Source organism: Colletotrichum abscissum (assembly GCF_030869225.1).
Source record: "Colletotrichum abscissum strain IMI 504890 chromosome Unknown Scaffold_15.1, whole genome shotgun sequence".
NCBI classification, from domain to species: domain Eukaryota; kingdom Fungi; phylum Ascomycota; class Sordariomycetes; order Glomerellales; family Glomerellaceae; genus Colletotrichum; species Colletotrichum abscissum.
In genome coordinates this window covers 418,237-445,565 of record NW_026850043.1, presented here as the reverse complement: position 1 = coordinate 445,565, position 27,329 = coordinate 418,237, and the positions used below count along the sequence as shown (strand labels likewise).

The window sequence follows — 27,329 nt, the reverse complement described above, 5'->3', positions numbered from 1 at the left end:
TTAAGCAATCATCTATGAACTTCTCCCACATTTGAGTCTCTTGGATCGCCAGTTTTCTAAAGTAAACACATAAACCAAAGCGGTATAACAACGGAATATAAGCTCGGAGATCGCCATGTACAGATCACGGCTGACACTCCGAGGGCATCGTGATATGATAACTTTTGAAGGCAGTTCCGGCCCTATCCCATTCTTCTTCTGACCAGTCTGTTGTTTCATGTCTTCATGCCCGAGTTCAGATCCCTTATCTTGTCATGTAAGCTGCAGGGCAACTGCTTTGGCGAAGGGAAACTTGCAGTGCTAAACAGAACAGGATATCATGCAGCTAAGGTATGGCTTATCAGACTTCAACCTCGAAGGGAAGGCGGTCTCAGTTGTGCCTTCCGCACGTGATGCTTCACCTTCCATCTGAATACACGAGAAGGGTATATACCCCCCTTCAACTTCGTTCCTGTCACCAGCCAGCAGGCGCCCGTCTAGGTCGACGGGTCAGGTCAAACTGGCTGGGTGGTGGAGTGGTTTATGGTCAACAATCAATTCGCCAACCAGCCTACTCGACGACAGGCTCAGCGCATACGAGTTCGAATCCCAGCACGAGCACCAATTAATCCCAGCATGAGCACCAAGAGATGTAGCCCCCAATTCAACACCGGGGGGGGTGAACTCTTTTTTTCTCATTTATTTTTTCCAAGGCTTCTATCATATTTGCAAATGAAATCTCGTGTCCGTGACCTTCTTGGAGAAATGATCTACTCATGGACAAACCTGCTAGCTGAAGAGGGCTTGGTTTTGTATAAGGCGGAAATTATATGCTGGAAAACACTGGGTTTGAGGTGTGTATAAGTCTGAAAGCTGTCTTTTGACCCGATTTCGATGTTAAGAAATCGAACGGAGCCTCTCCTCCTCCGTGTTGCACATGGCAGAGTACTGTCCCCGAGATAAGGTGTGTCTGAGCCCGTTGACATGACTAAGCGGAGGAAAATATGCCAAACCAGCTCCGATGACATAAGTCACGGAGGGCAAAGTGATTCCGGTTTGAGCACATTACATCCCTGCCTGCCGAGCCATCATGCGTCCGACATCTTCAGTGACACGTTGTGAGTGATCCAGGAATATGGCGATACTTTACGTCGTTGGTCAGATGACGTGGTGGAGCGCTCGGTTTGGAACCGGTCTTGGGTAAAGCTCCTTATCAGATCGAGACATGACGGATCTGAAGACAAGGGCATTTAGCTATAAGTACGGCTGCTGTCTGCGAATATACTTCATTCACTCCCCAAACCAGACCAGTAAATCCACTCAAGTCTTCAATAGTCGCGGAAATGGCTAAACTCTCTGCTGCTTGGGTTCGACTTGCTTCGAACGACCGTCTCAGTCGTTCATCGCAAGCGGTTTCGGTAATCGGGACTCAAGTGTTCGTCTTCGGCGGTGAACTCCTCCCACGAGAGCCCGTAGACAACCAACTCGATGTTGTTGAACTTCAGTCCGGGAAAGGCATTGTCTCATACTCACCCATTCATACCCCAAACTTGCACCACTAACAGACCTTCTTCACCACAGACTCAGCCTCCGTCAAGACCATCTCCACCGACACCGAAGCCCCATCTCCCAGAGTCGGAGCCCCCAGCACAGCGCTGAAAGATGCCTTCTATCTCTTCTCCGGCCGCGGCGGTATCGCCATGGAACCCGTCGAGGAATCTGGCAGCGTCTGGCGATACACCCCATCCCCAGCCCGGTGGGATCTACTCAAGCCGACCGACGCAACGGCACCACACCCAGCCGGACGCAGCTACCACTGCACTGCCTCGGACGGTAACAAGACCATCTACATCCACGCAGGCTGCCCAGAGAAAGGCCGCCTCGCCGATCTGTGGTCCTTCAATATCGAGTCGAAGACGTGGAAGGAGCTCGCTGCAGCACCTCCTCCAGCGCGCGGCGGCGCGTCCATCGCTTTCTCTGGAGGCAAGTTATATCGCATCAATGGCTTCGATGGCACTTCCGAGCAAGGCGGTTCTCTTGATGTCTACAACCCCGCTTCCGCGGCTTGGTCTACGATCACGTACAAGCCAGATGGTGTCAAAGGCCCCGAGGCGCGAAGTGTATCAGCGCTCGTCGCGGTTGAGGTGGACGGTAAGCCGCATCTTGTGACGCTGTTCGGCGAGCGGGATCCTAGCTCGTTGGGTCACGCTGGTGCTGGCAAGATGCTCTCGGACGTGTGGGCTTTCGACATTGTGGCCGGGACGTGGGATAAGGTCTTCTTCGAGGGGGATGCGCCGCCGCCAAGAGGTTGGTTTGATGCGGATGTGGTGGTAGATGGGAGCAAGCAGGCTGTGGTTGTTCATGGAGGTCTTGCTGAAGATAATTCGAGGTTGGGAGACATCTGGAGACTCGACTTTGTCTAGACTGTCACATCTTGATGGCCAGAGATCGTTGTTGCTAGTGTTGGTATTTCTGAATTGAACTTGATGTAAGGAAAAGGATTTGGGCGAAGTAAAAAGCTACTCGACGTCCTTCACCATCCAGATTGATCCCTTCTCGTCTGTAGGATACACCCGAAACCCCAGCTTCTCGTAGAACGGCACGACCTTGTCGTTCTCACCACCGACGCCAATATGCACGCCCTTACCATAGAGCCGGTTCCCACTGGAGCCACCGTTGCGCTGATCGGCCTCTTTCAGACTCTCAACGAACTTGTCAATCAGCTTTCTTCCCCAGCCTTTGCCCTGCCATGGCTCCAGCAGGTCGATGTGCATCGTAGCCTTCCAGTTGCCCCAAAGCTCCTTTCGCTCATCGTCAAGCACCAGCCATGTCGGGTTGAATGCTTGCTGGAGGAGAGCCTCCTCATTCACCTCCCCCGTGTCTAGGAAGTTCCATGGCGCTTTCGTCTCGATGCTCTTAGGCTTTCTTCCGTCCAGCTCCTTGGACGTCTCAAGGACTTCCTTGATGTACTGCGGGTACGCGCTCGCAAAGTCGTTCACGTTGGGGCAGCCAATGCAGTAGCCGACGCAGTTTCCCTCGCCATCGTCAAGTATGTGACAAGTCTCAGGAGATAGATGAGTATACTGATGTGTCCATAGGTAAGGCGCGGTCCTGGTCGCTGCTTCGGAACGCTCGAGGGACGGTGGGAGCGTGGCGCGGCACTGGGTTCATTGTCAGTCGCTGTGGAACAAAGATAGGCCAAGATAAGGAGAATTGAGACGCACGATATGACCCGTCTCATCAAAGTCAGATGCCTTGTAGGGGCGTATGAAAGCCATGGTTGATGAGGTGAGCTGGAATGAGAGCCGTTGAGTTGAAAGTGAGAGGTTGCCGCTGGAAGTGTAGTGGTACCGGGGCCTGAATGGCCGGATGGCGGGGTAGCGGGGTAAATCGCTCCGGACCAGACTGGGGAGGATTGACCTGCTGCTGGAGTGACATTCACGAGGCATCTCAAGCCCGGCGATAGCAGCAAAACTCAAGAGATATACCACCGTCTGTGTAAATGAGCGATGTGCAGCATTGAGGAAGAAAACCATCACCACAAATGATATGAGAGCATGAGAATGACGTCGGTCGGAGCTCCTGTTCACCGGATGCCGTTCATTGAGCCTAGACAGGTATCTCGGCGCCGAAACGATCACCCCGCATTTCCGGTGTTCAATTGGGCTGGCCAGATCCATCAAGCCTCTCGTTCCATAATCCTAAACAGGCCTCTTACACATTTGATTGTATTCGCGGTCTTGTAGTCGTCAACAGAATGATTGTTTATAGATTGGTGATGAGATCTGCCCCAGGGTCTCAGTCGGAGACAAAGCCAGGCTTCGAAGTCATGGCCAAGGTTGTTCTTTCACAGTTCGTTGTAACAGTGTGCAGTACTCTCAGCCCTTGTTCGAATTAAGCCATATCATCGACATGTCATGTATCTCCTTGCTTATTCTGTATTCGACTTCTTCACTCCTTCAGCCTGAGACGAAATGCTCCAGCTTGTCTACGACTACATAAGGCCGAGTGCCCGGTTGTCTAAGCCTTAAACCTCATAGTCCTCCAAGCATCCCATCCAACATGACGCAATCAACGCCAACTCTCCAAAGCTGCTTCAAGAACTCAAGAGGGTCGTTCTATCGAGTCGAAAAGAAGCGCGTTCGTTTCAATAGCCAAGACCAAGTGCGCACCTTCCAGCGTCGCTCCGATGAACTGACAACTCCGCCCAGAACTCCCACCGCATCCAAGACCGGTTCAGGCTTCGAAGACGATGACTACATTGTCGACCTGCACCCCCCCCCGGTACGGAGCTCTGCCAGTTGCTCCGGCAGACGCTCTACCAGCGAAGGAAGAAGAAGAATGCTTACTTGTACAGGCAGAAGAACCGACGTTCCCAGAAGCGCCAAGGTAGAGTACAAGGTAGATGCCGTGTCAAGAAGCTTCACTGGGAGTTCGCGCAGAGGGTCAAGAATCGTCTTCAGCGAGGTGGTCGGTACATTGCTTCACTGCTTCAGCGTGGCTGGAACCTCAACACCAGATATCGGGCTATGTAATGTAGACATTGTGAATTGGAATGATCTGGTTTGGGTTTGATTTCTCCCCTAAACTTCGTAGTTCGAACAAAATTGAGTATCGAATGCTCCGTTAAAGTATAGCAGCCCCATCAGGTGAGAGCTAATCACGAAACCTGACATAAATCGAAGCTGCCTACGCCTTGCTGGTCTTGTGCTTGATATCATTTTGATATTGTAATGCTGTAGTACTAGGCAGGACCAACATGACAAGTTCCAAGAAGCGTTCTGTACAACAATAGCATTCCTTTGCGTCCAACACGGTCCACCTTAAAGTAGTGAAGTGAAGGTAAAGAGTTGTGAGCTCTCGTGATGCCAAGAAACCAGAGACTGCCATCATCAAATATCGACTGTATCTGGTCGAATAGGAGGAACTTCTTCCAGAATTCAAATGAATCCAATTCTTGAGGGAATCTGTTTCGGCACGAGGTCACAGTTCGTTCCTTCCTGGCTTCGGGGAAAGACGAGCTTGGGGAAGAAGATATGGAAGTAAAATTTGGGAGGTACCTTCCACTTCTTGCTCCTTCCACACAAGATTTATTTTCGACTTCCTTCCCGTCGATTCTATTCTCTTCCTCCCCTTCCCTTCCCTACTTCTTCCTGACCCATTGCAAAAGAGATCTTTTCTTTTCACCATCACCATCTTGTTTTGACCCTTCGTCAAACACCACAGAGCAGGACACTCGCGCATCGCCGACAGAGGATTGTCCCGCAGCAGCAAGATAAATCCAAGCATCATCCACCGCCCTCCTGTTGCCTACCCCTCAGCTAAGGTAGGGAGAGGTAGAAAACTCCCACTCTACTTAGAGAATATTGAAAACTAACGAGTTCATAGTATCAAGCCAGCCGTCGACCTTGTTCTTTCATATCCCCCCGGCCGTGCAATCATCGCACCGTGTCACTCGTCCATCATGGCATCGATATCGAGCCTTCCTCCCGAGATGCTGGGTGAAATTGCCGCATGCTTCCAAGATGACACCCCACTTGGTGTAAAGAAGGACTGGATTGCCGACCAGAACACGCTCACGATTCTTTCTAGGGTTTCGAAGTCATTCCAATATGCAACGCAACCTCTTCTCTATCGCAAGATCTATCTCGCCGTCCGGGACCCAGCCGGCCTCGACATCTTGTCGTTGATCAAGGTTCTCTATCATCGCAAGGACCTCCGCTCCAAGGTGAATAAAGTTCAGATACACTTTGGAACAGGTTTTTCTTGCCACCTGGAGCGAACTATAGACGATTTCCAGGAACTCGATCATCTGGCTCGCGAAATTGGTCAGACAAGCCTCAGCCGCGCACTATGGGGCAACACAAGTAGACAATGGTCATACAACAATGTATTATCTTCGGTGCTTTTCCATCAGCTTCGAGGTGTATCCCAAGTCATGATCACTGGGCTGTGTGGCCAGAACTGGAAAGCCAACTATGGAGTTTTCAACCACTTTGACGATGCTTGGTCGGTCTTGCCATATCTCTTGATACCCCCCTCAGAGACACCGGAGGCTTTGCTTCCGAACTTGACCTTTCTTCGTTTGGACCTTCACGTAATTACAACCATCGATCTCTCAACCTTTCACTTGCTCACTCGTCTTGCACCCAACCTTGAGGAGTTTGAAGGCTGCGGCTTTGAAAGCGTCCCGGTCCAGGCTTTCAACACTTTCAAAAGGCTCAAGCGTTTGTCTCTTTCGGAAGCACCTCTTGTGGACAGCGACTTCCCAAACCAGGGAGAATTTCTCCAAATTCCGCCTGGTCTTCATTCTTTCTATTACAGTACGCGTTTCTCCTGGTTCTCGGATGAGCAGAACATTTCTCCGATGAGGGTCCGACGGGCGCTGGCGCAACATTCAGATACTCTGATTGACATTCACGTCCAATGCCACATCGAAATGGAGGAGCACGAGTGGTTCGATACCTTTGGAATGTTTCAAAGACTCGAGCATCTTTCGGTGGATCCAGCGGACTTTGATTTGAATTATCAGAACGCCTTGGACGGCCCAAATGCGTTCATCACCACATTACCTCGATCACTTCGAAGCCTAACCTTCCTGGCCCAGCACCACTCAGACTTCAAGGACATCGAATGGCTTGCCGACGCCGTTCACGAAGGGGACTTTGAAAACCTCGAAAGCTTCACCATTCATGTTCCATACAGAGACAGAGACTTCTTTCACAAGGCTATGAGCGAAATCTGGTGTGGGATCGATAAGCCAGAGTCTGGGGAGGACGAAGCTTCCTTCTGTGTCAAAGTGGTTTCTAAGACTGATTCGAGGGAATTTTGGTGTTACTGGTGATGGAACTCACTGTTTCAGTCTGCCAGCTTGGTACATGATCGAAGTTGCCTCGCCCTGCCCTTTACCCGGGACAGAAGGGGGGGAGGGGATAAGAACCACATTAGCAGAGAATACTTTGGTTACTTTCGGGGCCCCAGGCTCTATAGAACGAAAATAAATCAATTCTCAATTGCATAGCTATAGCTGTGAAGTAATTAAGTTGAGAGGACGTGTGTCAGAAGATTTTGTTGAAAGCCAGCATCCATACCCCTAGAATATGGACACATCTCTACACAGGTAAATTTTCTTAAGTGAGTAGATAGGTGCATGAGCTCATTACTGCAATATAACAACATGGGTTACATTGCAGCTATACCAGCCACTATGTCAAAATATCAATACGGGTTGCACTGCATATATGTCGGTGGCTGAGCCATGCCAGCATAAGCAAGTGTGGTAGGGTCAGGCTGAGAGAGTGTCTGTCGTGCGATGTTCCCAAGCATGATTAAATGGCACTTCTGCCCCAACTTTCTGCCTCGAGTTTCTACTCGGGACTGCACTCCGCTCGGTTACTCATTCATCTTGCAATATGAATAGAAGACCAAGTACTTCACCCTGCACAGACGATGTGTCCGAAGTTAGCAGTGTCAATTCGTTATCAATTCGTACATCCATTACATTTGCGCAAGAACGGTCATCTCGCGAGCATGAGGAAGTACGGGCGCCAACGCTAATCGATCCGCATGAAGCTATCGAGGGAACTTTGGACTACGACATACCGAATTGGAAAGTTTCCCTGCGACGTCATTGATCAACGAGGCTGGCTCCCTGCTCAGTCAAGTGACCCCAGCGCAAGAGCCCAGCCGATGGCGAGCGATCGGCACTTTCGGACTCTACGTCCTCGGCATTGGCACTGTCTTCATCATCGGAGCTGTTGGCTTCATGAGCTTTTTCTGGAAAACTTCAATACAGGCCAAAGAAGTCGTTGTGCAAAACACATTATGGAGTCAAATCGTTTTCGCCGACTGGGCGTCTAGATCAATCACTCTGACGGCCGCTGCGCTGCGTGTTTGTCTGGCGCTCCAGATGAGCTTGTTCACCGCAATCATCGCCTCGCTCATGATAGAACGGACAGGGATATCTTTCAGCGCGGCTCCCTTCGTCTCTATGCTGAGAGCTATGCCTGCACCGCCGTACGATTTGATCAGTTGGACACCTTTCGACATGCCCTGGGGCATTGGGACCGTTTACACCATGGCTATCACAACTTCAGTTCTCCTGACAGCAGCATCTCAGTTGGCCTCGACCGCCTTGCTGTCTGATTTCGTAGTGGTAAATGTGACTGCACCGCAAAAAGCCGTCAACATGCCGTACGGAAACAGTAGCGTCATAAACCCAACAGTGATGCAGGGCTCCAGCATCTAGAAGTCAAAGCCTTGGGTCTATCCAAGGTTTGCGGAACTACAAAGGCAGCCTACCGAGGCCCAGCAGTCCGAATTTTTCGAAGATACAGGGACTATCCTACGAGCATTCATTCCCTTTGCGAATAAGCTAAGCCGTAGTCGCCTACGAAATTATAAAGGGCCCGCCGCTATTATAAACTATTAGTATCCTTATTATAAAGTAGTTAGTTCGAACCGTAGTTAACGAAAAGATTAATTAAACTATATAAATATTTACGTAGTAAGTATAAAAAAGAGGTTCTAATTATAAGTTAAGCTAGCTATAATAATTATAAATAGAGCCCCTAATTAGCCCTTATATAGTTAGCTATATATTATAGTTAAATTAAATTTCTAATTTAATATTAACTTTCTCTTTTTTTTATTAATTTAACTACTATAATTAGAAATATAATTTAACCTCGGGCCCGTTTATTAAGTCATCTCTTTTTCTCTTTTTTCTTTACTCTTTTTATATAACCTATCCCTTTATTTATATAATAACTTTTCTACTACTTACGAATTATTCTAACCTCTTATTTAATACTATTTTTATAAAAGCGTTTATAAAATTATTTTTATTATTAATCTAATAGATCTCGAATATTTTACGCTTTTTATATAATTACTTAAGGGCTATAATATTAATTATAAACCTCTTTTTTTTTATTATTTCTAATTTAATAAAGTATTTATATAACGAATAGGAATCGGTATAAATAATTATTAAAATAAATAAAAAGCTAAGTTAATTAGTAATCTTCCTTAGTATTATTAAAATTATATAAAAGAGATTAATATTATTAATTATATTATAAACCTCTAATACTAGTATACTACTCGTTACTTATTTACTTTTAGTTAATAAGTAATAAATTATATTACTATATATAATAAATTCGCTCTCGCTTATACTCTTATTAATTAGGATAATAATATATCCTAATTACGAAATAAAGTTATTATTATTCGTAAATAACTTATTAATAAAAATATAGAGCTTATTAATTCTAAAATTAATTAGATAGTAAACGAGGCCTTAATTAAGATTTATTTATTATTACTTAAGCCGCTTATTAAGTACTTTAATATTTTATTTAGTTAAATTTATAGCTTATACTACCCTAACGTAATTAAAAATCGCCTCGAGCTAATATATACTTATAATATATACCCCTTATATAAGCTTAGCTTTATATTATTTTTTAATATTAATTATATTCGGATTAACGAAGTTAATTTTTTTATTTTACCTCTTTTATTAAAAAATAACGGTTTCTTTTTTAATTATAAAAATCCCGTTATTAAATACTAAGGGGGTATTTATTATAAGGACCTTTTTTAGCTTTATTATAAAGCCTGCTTTTTAAAGCTCTCTATCCTCTTTTTTTATAAAATTAATATTAAATAGGTTTAATATATTATTAGTTTATATTCTAACGATCTTAAATTAGTTATTTTCGTACTTAAAGATTAATAAGTACGGGTCGTACGTAAAAATAATTATTAATAATTAATTAATATAAAAATCGTAATAAGTAGCTTATTAATAAATACCCGATTTTACGAGCCTATATAATAACTTAAATACTTTAATAATCGTACTTTCTAAGTACTTATTAACTATTTCTTTTAATAAATAGGCTAAGATTTTTTTTATAAACCCTATAGCTAATTAAATATAGGCCTAAGTAATATTACGGCTCTAAATCTCGTATCCCTTTTTTTATAATAATACTATTAATACTATTATTAATCGTTAACTATAGCGCTATATAATAAGTAATTATATAAATAGTATTACTTTTTTAATATTATTATACCCCTAAATTACGTATTTAAACTTCTTATATAGCTAGGATATTCGCTTCCCTTTAATTTTATAAACTATTCGTAATTTAAATATATAGAGGTTTATATACTTCTTTAGGTTATAAAGGATAAATTAATAAACCCCTCGATCGTAAAAAGTATTTACTTCGATAAGATCTAATCCTTTATATAGCTTTTTAATAATTATAATTATGCCTTTTTTACGTAATTTAACTACTAGCTTAAAATCGGCTTTTTTTTTATTATATAAAAAATATTAATTACCTCGTTATTAATAATAAATTACTACGTTAGGGCTTATTATTATAGTTTTTTATAACGTCTTATTAATAATATTAATACTTTTTTAATAATTTCCTCTTCTTTATTATCTATTAATATTATTATAACGATTTTATTAAAAATAATTTCTTATACTTTTACTACGGGTTATATAGTTTCCTTTAGCTCTTTTTATTTTTATAAATTAAAAATTACCTCGTTAGGATCTATATAATACGGTTTAACTATTATAATTAATACTTTAAGTAACTAGTTATAATCTTTCGTAATTATATAAGAGCGCTTATTAATAAAAATTAACTTATATAGCCCAGCTTATTATTAAATAATTTCGTATTATATTTATATATCCGAATTTAATAATATATTTAAATTACTTCTTATATTAGGCTTATTATATATAGTAATTATCTTATTAACTTATTTTTTTATACTTATTTTACGTAATACCCATATTACTTTTTTAATTACTTAGGCTCGTTAATTTATATTTAATAATAATAGCGAGGCTAAGGTCGTTTTTAAATATACTTTAAATATTAATAATATTAATATAAGCCTATTAAGCCCTATAATATTATTATAATATTTAAGTACTATTTAGAAGTATTTATTATTAATAAAATCGGGATTTTCTTTTTTAATAATTCTAAACGCCTTTTTTAGTTATTAATATACCCTTTCTATTTTTTTAATACTATAGTGCGCTTTAATAAATATAACTTTTAGTTATATACTATAAGCCGTCGCATTTTCTCTAAATTTTACTAATTTAAAACTAGTACTAGCGTTAGTTTTAATACTATTTAACGGTCCTTAATATATATTAATCTATCTCTTTTATAGGGCTACTTATATTATTTTTATTTATAAATCCTAAAAGAATTACCCTATTTAAAAAGATATAATTACGTTAATTATATATAAAATTAGCTAACTATTTAAGTAAAAGATATTAATAACAATTTCTTAATTAAAATTAAGCTTATTACGTAATTTAAATTTAAATTTACGTAGGCTCTATATATTTATTTAGTATTAATAATATACTTTTATTAACTATTCTAGCGCCCCTATTTTAATATTATTATTATTTAATTACTTTAAAAAGTTATATAGCCTCGTAACTAACGGGTATTTAAATCTTTAGTATAATTATCTAAGCTTATTTTTTATTAAGTAATTAATTAACTTCGTATCGTTAATAAGCTTTATAAACGTATATCCCTATTATCGTTTAACTATTTTAAAATACTTATTATTAAAAATTCTATTTTTTATATTATTAAATATAATACCTAGTTAATCTATATTTTTTAAATATAAGAGAAATAGGGTATTAATAAGTAAAATATAAAAAATTATCGTTCTAAAATATATCTCTATTTTTATTATACTTAAAATAACGATTTCCTTACCTAGGCTAAAACTAATCTTTATAATACCTACTATTAATATATCGAGCGTTATTAGTACGATCTTTTATAGTACTTAAAATTACCCTTTTTTTTTATTAATTATTATAATACCCTAATATTTAGGATAATTTTATAAAAATTATTTAAACTATACTTTTCGCTCGTATAGAATACTTATATAAGCTTAGTATTTAAGTAATCTAAGTAATATAAAAAGGACCCCTCTAATTATCCTTAGATTTACTTAATATCTTATTTTTTTTTTAATATTAAAAAAAATAGCGTCTTCTCCTTAAGCGTTAATAAAATAGGCTTTAGCCCTATTAAATTCGCCTTTTTAACTACCTCTATATCCGTTACCTAAGGGACCTTCCCTTATTATTTATAAAAAAAAGCCTACTTATTAAAAGCTTTTACTACCCTCTATTTATTTAACCTCGTATATCTTTTAAAAGTTAATAAAGTAAAAAAAGAGTAATTAATATCGTTAATTTTATTATAATCTAATTCGTTAGTATAGGGGGTAAGATCTTTTTTATTTTTTAAATCTTTTATAAGGGGCGGATATTTTAAGTTATTACTTTAACTATTATTACTAAGTTTTATACCCCCAGATTTACCCTTATATATAATAAAGAATTAGCTAAATTAATAAGGGCTAGTTTTACTATTTACTACCCTTAACTTTTTATACTATTTATATAATTTAGTACGCTCTTTTTTAAAATAGTTACTTAATTAATATCTATTTTTTTTATAAATATAATATTATTTCTTTTATTATTTTATTTATAAAATAAATCTCTACTTATTTAATAAATCTAGGCCTCTTTACTAATGATTACTATATCTAGCCTCTTTTTTTTTTATTATACGTTCGATCGACTTAATATTATTAATAAGGGCCGTTATATATTTAGAAATAGGTTTAGTATAGTATTTTTATTTTAATATTAAAGCTAGACCTTAACCTCGAGTAAAGCGTCTCGTAATCTTCGGGTACTTAGTATAAAGTTATTTTTATTTTTAATATATACTAAATTATAATATAAAAATATCTAATTTTTTACTTATTAGTTCTCTTATTTAACTAGGTTTTTATTAATTTATTAATTCGATTAATAAGCTCTTTAAAGATCTTTACTTATAATTTACCCTTTATTATCCTAACTATAAATATAAAAAAAATCGCTTATAACTTAAATAAGAGCTCTAGGTTTTTATTATAAATCTTAAAATAGCTTCGGATTATATTAATAATACTAAAAAAGTCGTTTTAATTAAAATTACGTACCGCTTCGTAATAATAATTAGAGGCTTTATTTATAAATATAATATTAATTACTAAATAGTATTAATATTCCCTAATCCTAACCTTTTTATAATAGTTATAAAATATTATTAGGGTTTTTTATAAAACCTTATATTTCCCCTTAGAGTATAATTTCTCTTTTAAAAAGATTTTTTTAAAGTTAGTAAATTACTTTATATTTACTATTATATTTTTAATATTTATATACGATCCCTACGTAGCTATGTATTATTAATAACTTTAGGTTATTTACTTCTTTTTTTATTAGCCGATTAGTGCCGAATTTCGTATTAATAATAATAATAAACTATAAATCAAAATAAATAGAATTATTAATTATTATACTTTTAATATTATATTTTATTTTTATATATCCTTTTATAATAATAAATTATTATTAGTAATTATAAAAAGGAAATCTATATTATTTACCCTTTTTCTAAATTTATTAAAGCGATTATATACTTTATTAACTTATACTTAGTTCTATAATACGAATTCCTCTTTTATAATTATTATTATTAGGATTTTATACGGTTTTTATAACTATAACTACGCTAATAATACCCCTCGCTTATAAAAGAATTTATTAATTATTTTTATAATTCCTAAGCTTATACTTATAAACTATTCGTTTAGTTAATAACTAAGGTCGTTTACGATCTTATAAAATAGGGGTTATTCCTATAGCCCCTTTTTTTTATAAATCTTAGTTAAATATATTAATACTATATTAATTTATTTATTATTAAGCTAATTTATAATTCTATATATTTACGTCTCTTAATAATTTAAGTTAATATTTACTTACTTATAAAAAATTAAGATTCTATTTAAAATTAGATTTCGTCGTTTTTTTCTTTACTTTAACTCGCTAAGGGTTGTACTCTAGCTTATATTTATATTAATAATTACTAACGTATTTAATTTTAATAAGGATATATTTAATTTACGTACTAACCGTAATAAATCCGTACTTTTATTACTTAACGAATTTATTAAAGTTTAAAAAATTCTCGCTTTTTCTTACTATTTCGCTATTATTCTCGTTTTTATTATTTTTAATAATTATTACTACTTTTTTAGATCGTTAGTTATTATACTTATTAAGATCCTCTTTCTTATTTAATATAAAAGGGTAGGTTTTAATAATTTCTTTTTTTAATAATAGTAATAGACGTTTATATTACTATAAAATAATATAATAATTAGTCTTAGGATCTTTATTAGTTACTAATTTTTATTATTTTATATATCTTTAGCTTCTTAAGCTTTATACTCTTTATAATTTTTAAATAGCCTCCTTTTTTAACTTATTTTTTTTAAAATAGTATTTTATAAAAATAATTAAAAATAAACGCCGAGCGGCTCGTAAAAGAGCTATATAAGCTATTAAGAGCCGTATAAATTATTAAGTATAGTTAATAAAATTAAGCTCTCTTTTTTATAAAATTATAAACTTTAAGGACTTATTAAAAATACTTACTTATTACTCGTATATAAAAAGGTTAAATACTTTAGAAATCTCGTTTTTTATAACCTCTTAGTACCCTATTTTATATTTTTTAAATAGTCTTTTTATAGCTTAATTATAATTAAGTAATTATTATTTATTAATAATCTCTTTTATTACTTAGTTAATTTTTTAAAATTAGTAATTTCGTACCGGGAGCTAGTATAAAAAAAAGCCCTTTAATAATTCTCTAAAAAATTCTTTTCTTTTTCTCTTAAATCCTTATTTTTTTAGCCTTTTCTTAGGCTAATAATAACTTTATTAAAAAGTTATAGGATTATTTTAAAATAACTACTTTCTTTTTAAATTAATCTCTAAGATTCGTAATATTCTTAATTTAATATTATTAAGACCTCTAAATCCCCTCCTCCCTTATTAAACCGTCCCCTATATTATATTTTTAAATAATACCCGAGAGGTAATTAAAAGAACTACGAAGAGGTTATTTAGATTATAGGCTTAAAGTTATATTTATAAAATTTTTATAATAATAAACTTTTTTATATATTATAAATTTCTTAGCTTAATAACTCTTATATACTTCTTACTATACTAACTAAGAATATTTATATTTAAAAATCCCTTTTCTTAATTACGTAATACTTTTTTATACTTTATTATTAAGCTTATTTATTATACTAATTAATTAAATAAGTAGTCGCTATATAAGTATTTCTTTTTATTAATTTAACTAGTTAATTTCTTATTACGGGCTAGCTATAGAAAAGTTATTTAGTAAAAAAGCTACTTAAAGTAATAATAAAAAACTAGTTATTTAAGTAGTTTTATTAATTAATATAGTTTAATATAGTAAACGTTAACCTCTCGTAAGTAATAAAGGGCTATAATTACTTAATTCCGTACGGTATTTAAAAATTACCTATTTTTTTATTTATTTTTATAAAGTTAATTAATATAAATCTCCTATTTTATATAGTATTAAGAAGTCGTTTTTTTTATATAATAAGATACTTTATTAATTTATAATAGTAAAATTTAATTACTAATTAGTATTAATATCCCTATTATAAGGTAGTTAGTTTGAACCGTAGTTAATAAAGAGATTAATTAAACTATATAAATATTTACGTAGTAGGTATAAAAAGGAAGTTCTAACCGCAGGTTAGGCTAGCTACGATAATTATAAATAGGGCCCCTAATTAGCCCCTGCGCAGTCGGCCGTATGCCGCGGTCGAATTAGACTTCCAATCCGACATAGACTCTAGAGTGGTCTGCGTCAGACCTGTCATCCGGAACGTCACATTTTCTGCGGTTGCCTTTGACTTCTCAAACGATACACGGCTAGAGACCTACAGCGAGTTCAATGTCCTCGGGCAGTTTGACATACAAGGAGACTACGACCAGCTGCCGATCAACCGAGGCCAAAACCAGATAGATGAGCCAAAGTGGCCTTTCAACTGTGTGGTTCCCGCTGAAGATATTCATGGTTACTCCAAAGGCGAACCCCTCGCTTCACAAATTGACAACTTTTCGATCTGTTCAGTGGGTCGGGGAGAAAATCGGACATGGCCGGATGGGAAGAATTACACCATGCCATTTCTTCCCTCACCCTTTTCAGCACTGAACACGACTTACACCTCTATATTTCTTGTATTCAACGGCATTGGGACAATGCCTCAGTGGCATCAGGGTCTCCGGGTTCATGGCAACTTGAACGGCAGCACCAGCCGCTGGGAAGCCTCTGCCGACAAATGGATATCGACCTCGGACGGGATGTGGAATAGTGTTGACATACCATGGGAAGGACATGCCAAGAGAGTAGGTGTCTCGGTCACCGCATGCTTCGCAAACTTGCAGGGCCATGTGCAAAATGTTAGCATGTCCAGTAAGGTTGATGGCCACGAACCGATCCTAGCTTGGGACAGCCCGAATACCCAGTACACCACGAATATCATTCGGGACCAGTATTCCAGCATCTGCAAAGAACCTCCCGGCGGAGACCCTAGCCCGGAACTACTCGAACTTATTCCGAAGAAAAGTTGGAAGAGTGAGGATCATAGACTGTCACTCGACGTAGTCACCTCTCAACTTCCTTTCATGACACGCAGCCTGCACGACCCCTTAATCGATCCATCGCCCTGTAGGATGCTACGGACAGGTGGATATTCCTCCCGTGCCGTTCATTACGCACATTCTGCGCTCTTTCAAGACGTGCTCAGGACGAGCTTGAGCGTACCAGAGGCACTACAGGCCATCCTCACAGTCACTCAGCAAATGTCTTACTACGATACCTTGCCTTACTTTCGGAATGCTTGGCCAGCGACGTACGCCATGACAGAGGAAAAACTGATTCCCGTCCGGTGGGTTGGGTTTGGTATCATCGTTGCTATCATCGTGTTACACCTAGGCCTCGTTGCAGCTGCCTCTATTCTGTTTCTCAAGTTGACTACCTGCAGCAGCTTGGGAAATGTGTGGATGTCACTAAGCCAGATTGTGTCATTGGAGACGGAAGGTCTGATTCAGGAAGCTACATTGAAAGATGACAATGCAGTTGAGAAGATGATTTGGGAAGCAATATCCAAAGGTGATTCGGGGTTGAGGCAGAGGGTTAAGATAATGAAGAACGGGCTGAACGGCCGGAATGAGTTGAGCTCCTTCTAAATCAGAGATGGCAATGGTAGTGTTACAGATGGCAGAATCAGCAGAGCCTCAAAATAACGTGTGTAAGATACCCTCAATCCAGGTCGCCTTTCCGCCCTCTGACATGCAATTCAGACTTTACCTATTTGTCCGCAGTGCACGCATCATTCCCCATCCCTCTGGTAGGCCTCAACAAGTCTCCAAACAGTGGCTGACAGTAAGCCGGTCTTGGCGCACGCAGCGCTCGGTAGCTTGATTCAGATGCCACCCTAGGCGCGGGTACCTAGTTATGCTTGTTCTCACTCCGGGGCAAGGACTGTCCAATTAAGAGCTGGCTCTATTCTGGTGGCTGCGTAAGATGGGCTAGACCTTCAGCCCAACGTTGATCCCACCCGGGCGGGTCGTCGAAGGATCGTCAGGCTACAAAATTAGAGGCTGACATGCAGTAGATTCACAGACCTTGGAAGCAAGGGTGTGTCTGCTCCGTGTCCGTGTCCGTGTAGGAACATGTGGCGGAAAAGGTATCTCTTAAAATCTCTGTTCATCTCCTGCTCGCGTGCTCACGTTTCTCAAGGTTCAGGAAATTCGGGTAGGAATACGGTCGTTTCTTTTGCCATGGCTTCGAAAATTGAGTACAGCTCCCTCCAACGGGATGTGTCCGATGAGGACCGGGCCTCTGCCGAAAAGAACATGCCGCAAAGTGGGTCTTTGCCGTCGGACGGACAGCTACACTATGGCGGGACCACGGCCGAACGCATGTTTAGGTTCCAGGATTTCAAGTTTCTCAAGATTTACATCTCTTGCATCTTGGTATACCTTCTTGCTGCGGTGGCGGCGGTTGTCTGGTCGTATCAGGGACCCGCGGTCGACAGAGACTACTACATGCAACGCGTCTTTCGCACGCCAGACTCCTTGAAGGTCGATCAGCTTTACTCTGGTATCGCCCTCTCAGCATTACTTGCCCCGGCGGGCATGTTGGTCCAATGGATCATGCACGACTTCCGACACCTTCGACTCTTCGCTCTCACGGCGCAGCGGCCGGTTCTCTTGGCGGACTTGGACAAGATAGGAGACGACTCGAGTGCTTGGACGCTGCGGATACTGGGGAAATACTCGTGGTGGTACGCCGTCATGCAGGCCGCACTCATCGTCATTCGCACCTCGATCGTTCCCGTCGGCACTCTTATGCTCACGACCGGAGCTTATTACGAAAACATCACCGGAGTTGACGTCGTCGGAATGCCCATCCTTCCCTCAAACGACTCCTCCGTTACGAGATTGGCCAACGCGATGGGTTGGGACGGGCAGGGAACCTTCAAGCAGACTCTTGATGACAACGACAACTTCCTTTCGCGAACCGTCTACACCTTTGTTGGTAACATCGTCAGCCAAAGTGCCCTCGTCGACGTCTTCTCGGGCGTCATTGGTCCCATTCCGACGCACAACCTAACCTTCAACGTCAACACGACCTACCACGGCCTTATCCTGTATCACTGGGACGCCAACTGCGAAGCAGCGACCGAAATACCATTCACCACCTCCGTCAACGGCGGCAACGCTTCATACACCTTTACCCTTCCCGATTCCACCAACCAGACGATCGATCTCGCCCCCAGAAAACAGGAATCGCAGAGTCTGCGCCTCTGGAACAGCGCAGCCAACAACTCCATCAACAACGTTCCCATCGGTGGCACCACATACTTCATCTCCGCAGGCCCCTCCTCATCCCTCAAAGCCGAGACTCTCACCAATGATAGCAGCCTTACACAGACTGCCGAGGGTCACTGGATCTCCCGCACCAAGTGCACTCCCGAATTCTCATGGGAAGTCGGCGCCTGCACGTTCAACGGCACCTTGATGACGGATTGCGTGGGCAACCCAGGATCGAACACCACAGCCATCGATAAGGCGGCATTAAACGTACTGAAGGACTACATGACTGCCATTCCCTGGTGGATCTTCCGCGAGCAGCTCCAAATCGTTGACAAAACGATCGATACTCTCTACGCGATCCCCACATCAGCAGACTGGGGCCACTTCTTCGGCAACATTGCACAGTCCATCGCCGCCATCTCGACGGCAGGGTACTTTGGCACCGCCAGCGTGCCTGCAGTGGCGAGGGTCAAGGAGGATGTGTACATCATGCGGACAGTGGTGCTGTGGATCGTGCTGGCGATGCTGAGCGTCGTCTTCTTTGTCAGTTGTCTGGATATATGGAGGAGCAAGTCGCGCGGTCTGCCGTTCAGAGCAGCGACGTTCTTGGCTATTGCGAATGCCGTTAGAGGACCGTGGTGGGACCAGGAATTGCATGGAAGCTGTGCTGCTGATGAGGTGACGATGCAGAAGAGGAGTTCGGCGTCGGTCATGTTTGGGGTCGATGCGAATAATCCGTATCACTTGGGGTTGCTGCCGGCAGTGCTGCCAATTCAGCGGGATAGACCGTACTTTGGCATTGGGAGGCGCAAGGGACCGGAAAGATCATAGGCCACTTGGAAATTACATCTAAAGATTCACCCTGATGTGAGGCATCGATGTTGATGCATGTTCTGGTTCATGTCTAGTGATCTCATCCCACTTCATCTACACGCCTAACTCCAGTCATCACCTCCTATCCCTTCCAGCCTTTGTACTCCTCTAAAAACATCATCTACAGCCCTCTCGTTTTATCAAAATCACTCGCGAACTTCCCCCAGAGGAATGCTCATTCCGTGACGCCCGCTGTATTTGGAAACCTCAGCCGGCTTCCAGCCACCACGCTGCAAGAGACTCTCGTCCTCAAGACGGAATACCTCGACCTTGAGTGGGCGACAGCATTTGATCATCTCCTCCTCGCTGTCCTCGCCGAAGCCCCAAAGCGAGAGATCGCCACCAGGGCAGGTGCCTACGATATCAGTCAGTCATGTGCTCACAGCTGTTTAACAGCTTTCACCAATCCAGGCTGTTGGATCCAATGTAGTCGCAGCGCAAACACGCTCACAAGGAAAAGGGGTAACACCTACTCAAAGCCATCAAAAGATCCTGCTCAGCCAAAAACTCAAGGTGATCACCAGGTTGCGCAGGGCAGGGGTTCATAAAGTACCGCCCCTGCTCATCCAAGCCAGTTACTTGGAAAATGTTAATCACGTCATGGACATCCTGCTCGTTCAGCCCGTACGGCAGCACCGCGCGCGTCAAGTTGGAATGACACTGGAAGTTGTAGTTGCCACCGCTGAGAACGGTGTTGATGTACGGATCGCAGCGCGTGCCGAGGAGATCGTGCACACGCCCGCCGTGCTCATCCTCGCCGTACCAGTCCAGAGAGTCCTTGATGATGGTGGCTAGCGGGCGCATGTAAGGCAAGTTGGACCAGAGGCGATCGCCCGTCGAAACATGGCTGGCGTGGAGCTGCTTGGTGCGACTCGCCCAGAAGCGTTCGCGGGGGTTGTGGGCGTTCCAAATGTTCAAGTCACCTGTGGTCGGAATGAGCACCCCTCATTCTGAGAAGAGGAGTCTTTATCTTTCATCTTCGCGACGTACCGACTTGAGGACCCTCCGGTGTGCTGATCCTCACAATTGAACCGGCGGGTGCTTTCCATGCTCTTCCTGACCGAATTGGCAGCGTGAACTCCTCAATTAACACTCTCTTTGCCTGCTGTGCGGATCCGTACAGCTCCTTGTCGACTGTGAGCACCGAGCCGGCGGTCGGGAGATAAGCCGGAACGGGCTTCGGGATCGGCTTCCGATCTTTGAGACGCTGCGCGGGATCCATGTCGGCGGCTGACATCTTGTCACTTCTGTTGGCGATTCGGTCGAGTGAAGGAGAGGGGGGAACTTGGCAGAGTAACGCTTTGAGTAAAGAAGGAACGCGAATAGCTTGTACACTATGAACGGAAGACGACTGAAGTTCTTATATCATGGTGCTTATGGCATCCCGATACCATCAACCGGGAGAACCCCGCTACTTTGGCACTTTGGATACACAAAGTTCCTTACGTAAAGCCTACCTTTGGAGGTGGTTAAGGCAAGAGACTCCGACAGTAAGATGACGGCCGATGCCGGTCCTTTACTCGTGCTGTCTCCACTCCTCCAACGCCGGCAACTCTCTGCGAAGTGCGCTTGTTATCAAAAATGCGTATCAAACAAGCTACATATATGTCTTGTGGACGCAATTCCGGCGCCAATACAACTGTATTCACTCGCTGATTGTGCAACTTGTGCTCTTCAGCATCATTATACCAATAGCTGCAATGCGCCCAGCTGTAGACACATCAAACGAGAAAACGTTGGGTAACTGGAGCACAGTCGCGAATCGCCCTCATTCGGGAGCTGGTCGATGACATCCAAAAACAAAAGGTGTCACTCTGTTGTGTGAGCTACGCATTGCCTCGTGGCGGAATCGAACCGCCGATCTTCTCATGTCACTAATACTAGTGAGACGCTATACCACTTAGCCAACAAGGCTTGACTGCTGCGACGAAGAGTGCTGCTAAGGACCTTCAGGGTTGGGCTGGCTCGGTGGGCCACGACTGACGATGGAGTCTAGAACGGCGGCAGAGAGAGTCGGGCGATGCCTCTTCAGCGACTGATAGGCTTTTGGTCCACTCAAGTTACAGACAAACTTGAAGAAAGTTTCAAAAAGCTTATAGAACATGAATCCGGAGTCTCTCTTTAACAAATGAATTTGTGGCGGAGGACTCATAGTGCCGGACAGTCAGACTCCCGTGGAGGTCAAGAATCAGAGGATCAGATCCATCATTCATACTAATGGTAGATTGTTTTGAGAAATGAGGGCTCACGAGATTATTCCTACAACTTATAAGGCGGTCATCAAAACTTTGAAACCCCAAGCAAAGTCAGGGCAAAACACCTTCATACTAACATAACACTTATCATCTTCGGAATTTGAGTCAGTGAGATATGATTCTCAGATCTTTATACTATACTCGTAGATTAGATTATGAGAGGTCAAGGGGACCGTAGAAAGCCTCCTCCAGAAAAAGTTCTGTTCACATTATACGATGCCGTATGCGAATTAATTCAATCTCTGAATCTCATCTTTTCGCCGGTCTCTCTATTTTTGCTTGGAGATGGTCCGTACCTTACAAAAGTGGTTATGAATCTTTAGAGCGTCTTGTGCGCTACTTCCTTGCTGTTATTTCACTTACGTAGATGCTGAAAGCGTAAGATATAAGAATCGTGGGTGAGTCAAAGTTTGGTTGGGAATCATAGGTTATTACATGTTATTGCTGTCAAGACAATTAGATGAACCATCATATTATCACGTGGTCGATGTATCATATATGCCGTGGCCTCCTCGACCAAATACTGTGACGAAATTCGCTGAATAGATTTGGGCTAGCTGAAACTTAAGATCATGGCTTCAAATTCACTGTTGGTAGGCAATAAACACCTTCAACATCCTGACCCTTACAATCCGCTATAATGACTCAAAGTCTAAGGCCAAATTTAGAATATCAAACAACTCGGGATATTAGTACCGAGATTTTTTGACCTTGTGCTATTGCCTAGACAGAGTTCGGGCGTAATATAAGAAAGCCTGCTTCGTTCGTCCAGTCACATTATCCCTCTCGGAATTCCAGACCGCTCTTCTGCCTGCTTGTTCCGGAACATCGAATGGGTAGGCAGGATCTTATCGACTGCATACGCCAACAACGCCTCCTGCTTCATCATCGAATCCGGAATGACTACTCCTGCTTGTCTGGGGTACTTACACGTCACCGTGTGACACCTCGGGATTCAAGTATCGGGCCATAGGTCCTCGGTACCCGCGTTTATTTGGTGGTACTTTGTCAACAAGGTGTGTATCGAGTGGAACTAGCCGGTACAATGTCGTTCGATGTCCGCTACACCCAAGAGATGAAAGGACAAAGGCTTTTCAGCGATATCACCCACCATCACGGCAACCTGGTCACTCACTACCAATGGTGTTCTAGAACGGCCCAAACAGCCTCTTGCCAACAGCATTTGTACCAAAGTGAAAAGACCATGTAAGAAGTTCAGCAATGACTGTGGAGGTTCGTATCCAGGGTTAGATCCCGCCGACCTTCGAGTGGCCCAACCAGAAGCATCACAAGTCTGGAGGCCTCTACGAATCGGGGCATACGATATGCGGAAACCAGTGGCTGCTGCAGAAAGTCTCGTGAATTGCAGACCAGTCAGCAGCGTCGAGACGCAGCAGGCGCATGTGTATCTCAGAAGCGTTGGCTGGATCCGCGTCATTGAGTCAACATCCCAGCACCGGAATAATTACCCTTGAATAGCTAATCGCACTCTAAAATACGCATTTCTTCGTTGATGTCCGTATCCGTCACATCTCATTCCCAGATCAATCCATCCTTTGGGCGAGGTATTCGACGAAGAGCTTCTTCTTTCGGGCCGACTCGATAGTAACCAAAAAGCCACGTCTCTCGGAAACTTTTCTTGCGAGCGAAAGGAGATATCCCAGACTTCCTTCTTGGCTTTTCTGTTTCGTGGTCTGTTCGCACAACACGCCCAGCGGCGCCAAATCTGCTTGCCGCGGGCAGCAATTTCAATCAGCCTCGGAGGTGCCGTATTAGTGGCCTTCCAGAAAGAGATTGGACCTTTGGACTTCATTGTGCGATGAACTGTTTTCCGTATCCGTAGTTGTTTTTTGCGCCCGACGCCCAGGGACCCTCAAGCAAGGGTCACCATGTCTTCATACATGAGCCTGCACGGCAAGTCCAGCCAAGGCGCAGCACCATAAATGTTAGTCACGCTAGGCATCCAACGTCGCAACCGCAGCTAAGGACATTTGTTGCAACTAAGCATATGAAGGAACATGTGGAAAGTGGAAAAAGAGGATGTGTCAACGGGTAACAAGACAAGACACGCGTCGCGGATGACTTGTGACTATTCATACCTCGTGGGTTTTGCGTACGATCTGTGTTGCGCGTCAGAGTGTTTCTGCCAGGGCAGAGGATCACCAGTAGCGTGACGCGGAACGGACGAGCGTAAAATATTCGCAGGTCTTGGTGTTTAGTAATGCCTCAACTCCTGGAAGCCTTCTGCGGGACCCGGGATCCTCCTCGGTTGATCACGTATTCTGGTAAGGCAGAGGATCGACCGGGTTGCACGGGGGCTGGAGACAGCAACGGCAACGGGCCAACGGCCAAACCGCGAGATCCTCGGAGGCGGAGTCAGTGTGACAGCGTGCCAAGCGGGAAGGGGTGTGGTGGTGTTGTCGGCGGCCTAGGACTGCGCAAGCTGCAATGTCACAATGTGGACGGCTGCGCAACAGCGAAGAGAAAACGAGAAAACATCCTTTGAAGATGCGCAGGAACGTGCAAAGGAACGTCTCGTCGGGTTCGCGTGGGGGTGGGACGGTTCTTGTTCGCGTTGCGCTGCTCGGACAGTTGGTTTAGCATGAGCGAGGGCACGTAAGCCCGTGTGGACTCGTCAATGGGAAATCAAAACCGCGGGTTTCGAGACAAAGAGGACCCTGAAAGGAGGTGTCACATTGACGCGGACAAGTTTATCTTCCCGTCTGGCAAACACATGCCAAAATAGCTGTCGCGTACATAGTGACTTAAGCTCAGGCACTCTGCCAAGGTACCTTACTCTTGCCAGTAGGGTAGCATTCACAAGAATCCCATCTCAAGGATTTTGTAGGAACTTTTTCCTTTCTCACACTGCCATGTGCGTTACCGTTACGCGTCCAGTCTGTCTCGATCCGGCACAGACACCTGAACCTGAGGGCCGGGCCAGCTGGGGCTCCATCGAAGTTATCCTGATCCATAACTATGGTGACGGAACAGAGCTCCGGCAGTTGTGCACATCACATCACGCAACGTTTGTGGGAAATACACTCAATTTGACGGGCGAGGTTGGAGTGCAATAAGCTTCGGCTCGCTTGCTTAGCTTGCAGTGGCCAGGTTCCATCGCGAGAATCCGTCTGTCACCCATATGGAACTCGAACAGGCCTCCTCCATATCATCAAGTACGGAGTTCCCAAAGTTCAGAGTACCTTTGACCTGGATACATGAGCAGTTATACCAGCTACCTACCTAGGGACGCACGGGGAAAGGGTCCGGAGCTAGGTCCGGGTCGGCGAGGCGAGAAAAGAGGCGAGCAAATCGTCAAAGGATCCCAGGGCCAGCTACCCCCGGCCGCCGCCGTCGTGCCACCACCTACACTCAACTTGAAACCGAAAATCTCCTATTCTGAGCTATCGTGGATCGTGGGACCCCTCGCTACTCTCTCGTCTCTCTGTCAAGCTCACCTCCTGATCTGTGCCTCTATCTCCTCTTCCTCCTTCGTGCCACCTGTTCGAAACTGCGATTCAAGCGACCAGGCTCAAGGGCCACACGGTACACCAACGGGATGCGCGTGATGCACGATGCACGATGTCGACATTGCGACACCAAGAGGCTAGAGCCCAGTCCCCTCGGCGGCGGCGTCTAGCTCGCTTACAAGGTTACATTGATCGTGATTGAACCCCGTTCAGCCGCCGCGGATTATGCGCGCTCTATTTGCTTTCCTGCGCGCGCAGCAGGCCAGCTCCAGGCTGTGCTGTAGATGGTGATGCGACTTGCACGAGTCGGTTTGTCCTATGTTTGCATTGTCGGCATAGCATTTTTCGGCGAAGGCCTAGACCGTTCTCAATCCCCCCCCCCCCCCCTTCCTGCGGTGGAACTGTCAAAAGTCAAGTTGTACAACGCTGCGTGAGTGACTGCACAAAGGGGGCATCCAGGAATAGAGTGACAAGAAGGCATCCGCACTAACGTTGATAGCCGTGAGATAGCTTCCCCGGTGCCGCCTTGCAAATAACGGCTCTCCAGTTTCGAGACAAGTGATGAGCAAGACGACACGTGTGATCAGGCCAGAAGCCGTTGATCAGAAGTTCGGGAGACCTTTCCATTCGGGCAACGATTTCCCACTTCGGGCCGGAGCATGCCCACAGTTTGCTCCTGTCCGTAGATTGGTTTGCCGCCTCGCCAAAACGCTTCCATGGCCGCTTGGTAAAAATCGCTCACTGGAGAAATGGAGAATGGAGAAGGGCGGACTGCACTGATCTGCGCTGTGCCCAACCCGTGGCCCGCGTGGCTATATGTACAGTACCCTTGATCTTATGACCGCAGCTTCAACGGCGTCGGCGAGTTCAGCCTCTCTTGGTCTCGTCAGATGTCGGTCCCAGATAGAAGGGAGGGATGCCGAAACAGAACGGAAATACATTATAAGCCTGGCTGACAGTAGGGTGCTGATATTACAGGTCGGCCTTGGGGAGGAGCAGAGAGCAGCCATGAAGGAAGCATCGAAATTAGAGTGTAGCTTCGCATATGGGCATCAACGCATGTAATGTACATGAGCATTTGAGAACGGGAAAGGCCTTCTTTCAGGAATAGGCGGTTTTTCTGCGAATGGAGTCGCGCAGATCCACTCGAGAATGAGCTTATACGAGGGGTTGGAACGGCGCGCGAGTGGCCTCTTTGATTATGGCTTGCTGCCAGTCTGCGCTGCTGCAGTAATAAGTCACCGGTTAGTAAAGTGAAGGGCAATGATCGCCGGGACATCTCGTATTAGCGACGAGGCATTTCGATCGAGTGTGTCCAATCGGAGGCGCTGAGTTGAAATGACAGTCTGCAGGATTTTTTTCTTCCGGTGCCATTTCTCCCTCATAATCTCATGTGTAGATAGATGCCTTACTGTGGACATGTGAAGGATGCTGGCTTCGAAAGACCACATCAGCAGTACCGAGACAATGTGTTTCTTGGTCAACAACCGTTCCGACCTCCCGAAGCTGCAAAACAATTGGAACACATTCATGGCCAAGGCGAATACCTTCAAAACGCATCCCGCGGCCGACAGTGCCAAAAGGGCTGAATGGAAGACAAAGGGAGCCGAAATAGAGGCAACTTGGGGGCCGTTTCTGCCCAAGGTTCCAGACGGCATGCTCAAGGGCCAACTCAAAATGACGGGAAATGCAGCCTTGGAGGGGCCGCAAAAGTTCGGCTAACTGGTTAAACGAGCCCCTCAAACTTGAGTCAAAATACCCAATATCCATACTTGTATACCACATTGTGTGCATCTTTCAAACATATTGTTCAACATTGAACCATATAATCACCGCCGTGTATCCGTACACTCGCGCAAAAAGAGAGGTCATCAA

General features: G+C 42.9%; 8 protein-coding genes across 8 annotated transcripts; 5 read left to right on the top strand and 3 right to left on the bottom strand.

Moving 5' to 3' along the window:
- Positions 1-1,322: 1,322 nt before the first annotated feature.
- CABS01_07101 (kelch repeat protein) lies at positions 1,323-2,402 on the top strand (the record flags this gene model as incomplete). Its single annotated transcript, XM_060540465.1, has 2 exons — positions 1,323-1,451; positions 1,545-2,402. The coding sequence occupies 2 exons, from the start codon at positions 1,323-1,325 to the stop codon at positions 2,400-2,402; spliced, it is 987 nt and encodes a 328-aa protein (XP_060403350.1).
- Positions 2,403-2,498: 96 nt separating this feature from the next.
- On the bottom strand, positions 2,499-3,257 carry CABS01_07100 (acetyltransferase; the record flags this gene model as incomplete). The annotated part of the gene is made up of 2 exons (XM_060540464.1): positions 2,499-3,140; positions 3,204-3,257. The coding sequence occupies 2 exons, from the start codon at positions 3,255-3,257 to the stop codon at positions 2,499-2,501; spliced, it is 696 nt and encodes a 231-aa protein (XP_060403349.1).
- A 2,186-nt stretch (positions 3,258-5,443) lies between these two features.
- CABS01_07099 (uncharacterized protein) lies at positions 5,444-8,227 on the top strand (the record flags this gene model as incomplete). The annotated part of the gene is made up of 2 exons (XM_060540463.1): positions 5,444-6,723; positions 7,552-8,227. 2 exons carry the CDS (start codon positions 5,444-5,446, stop codon positions 8,225-8,227), a joined length of 1,956 nt encoding a protein of 651 aa, XP_060403348.1.
- An 8,007-nt stretch (positions 8,228-16,234) lies between these two features.
- Positions 16,235-17,224, top strand: CABS01_07098 (uncharacterized protein; the record flags this gene model as incomplete). The annotated part of the gene is made up of 1 exon (XM_060540462.1): positions 16,235-17,224. One exon carries the CDS (start codon positions 16,235-16,237, stop codon positions 17,222-17,224), a length of 990 nt encoding a protein of 329 aa, XP_060403347.1.
- Positions 17,225-17,818: 594 nt separating this feature from the next.
- Positions 17,819-19,687, top strand: CABS01_07097 (uncharacterized protein; the record flags this gene model as incomplete). Its single annotated transcript, XM_060540461.1, has 1 exon — positions 17,819-19,687. One exon carries the CDS (start codon positions 17,819-17,821, stop codon positions 19,685-19,687), a length of 1,869 nt encoding a protein of 622 aa, XP_060403346.1.
- Positions 19,688-19,875: 188 nt separating this feature from the next.
- Positions 19,876-20,966, bottom strand: CABS01_07096 (uncharacterized protein; the record flags this gene model as incomplete). The annotated part of the gene is made up of 3 exons (XM_060540460.1): positions 19,876-20,084; positions 20,203-20,652; positions 20,720-20,966. 3 exons carry the CDS (start codon positions 20,964-20,966, stop codon positions 19,876-19,878), a joined length of 906 nt encoding a protein of 301 aa, XP_060403345.1.
- A 2,051-nt stretch (positions 20,967-23,017) lies between these two features.
- CABS01_07095 (uncharacterized protein) lies at positions 23,018-23,422 on the bottom strand (the record flags this gene model as incomplete). Its single annotated transcript, XM_060540459.1, has 1 exon — positions 23,018-23,422. One exon carries the CDS (start codon positions 23,420-23,422, stop codon positions 23,018-23,020), a length of 405 nt encoding a protein of 134 aa, XP_060403344.1.
- A 3,499-nt stretch (positions 23,423-26,921) lies between these two features.
- On the top strand, positions 26,922-27,176 carry CABS01_07094 (uncharacterized protein; the record flags this gene model as incomplete). Its single annotated transcript, XM_060540458.1, has 1 exon — positions 26,922-27,176. One exon carries the CDS (start codon positions 26,922-26,924, stop codon positions 27,174-27,176), a length of 255 nt encoding a protein of 84 aa, XP_060403343.1.
- Positions 27,177-27,329: the final 153 nt, after the last annotated feature.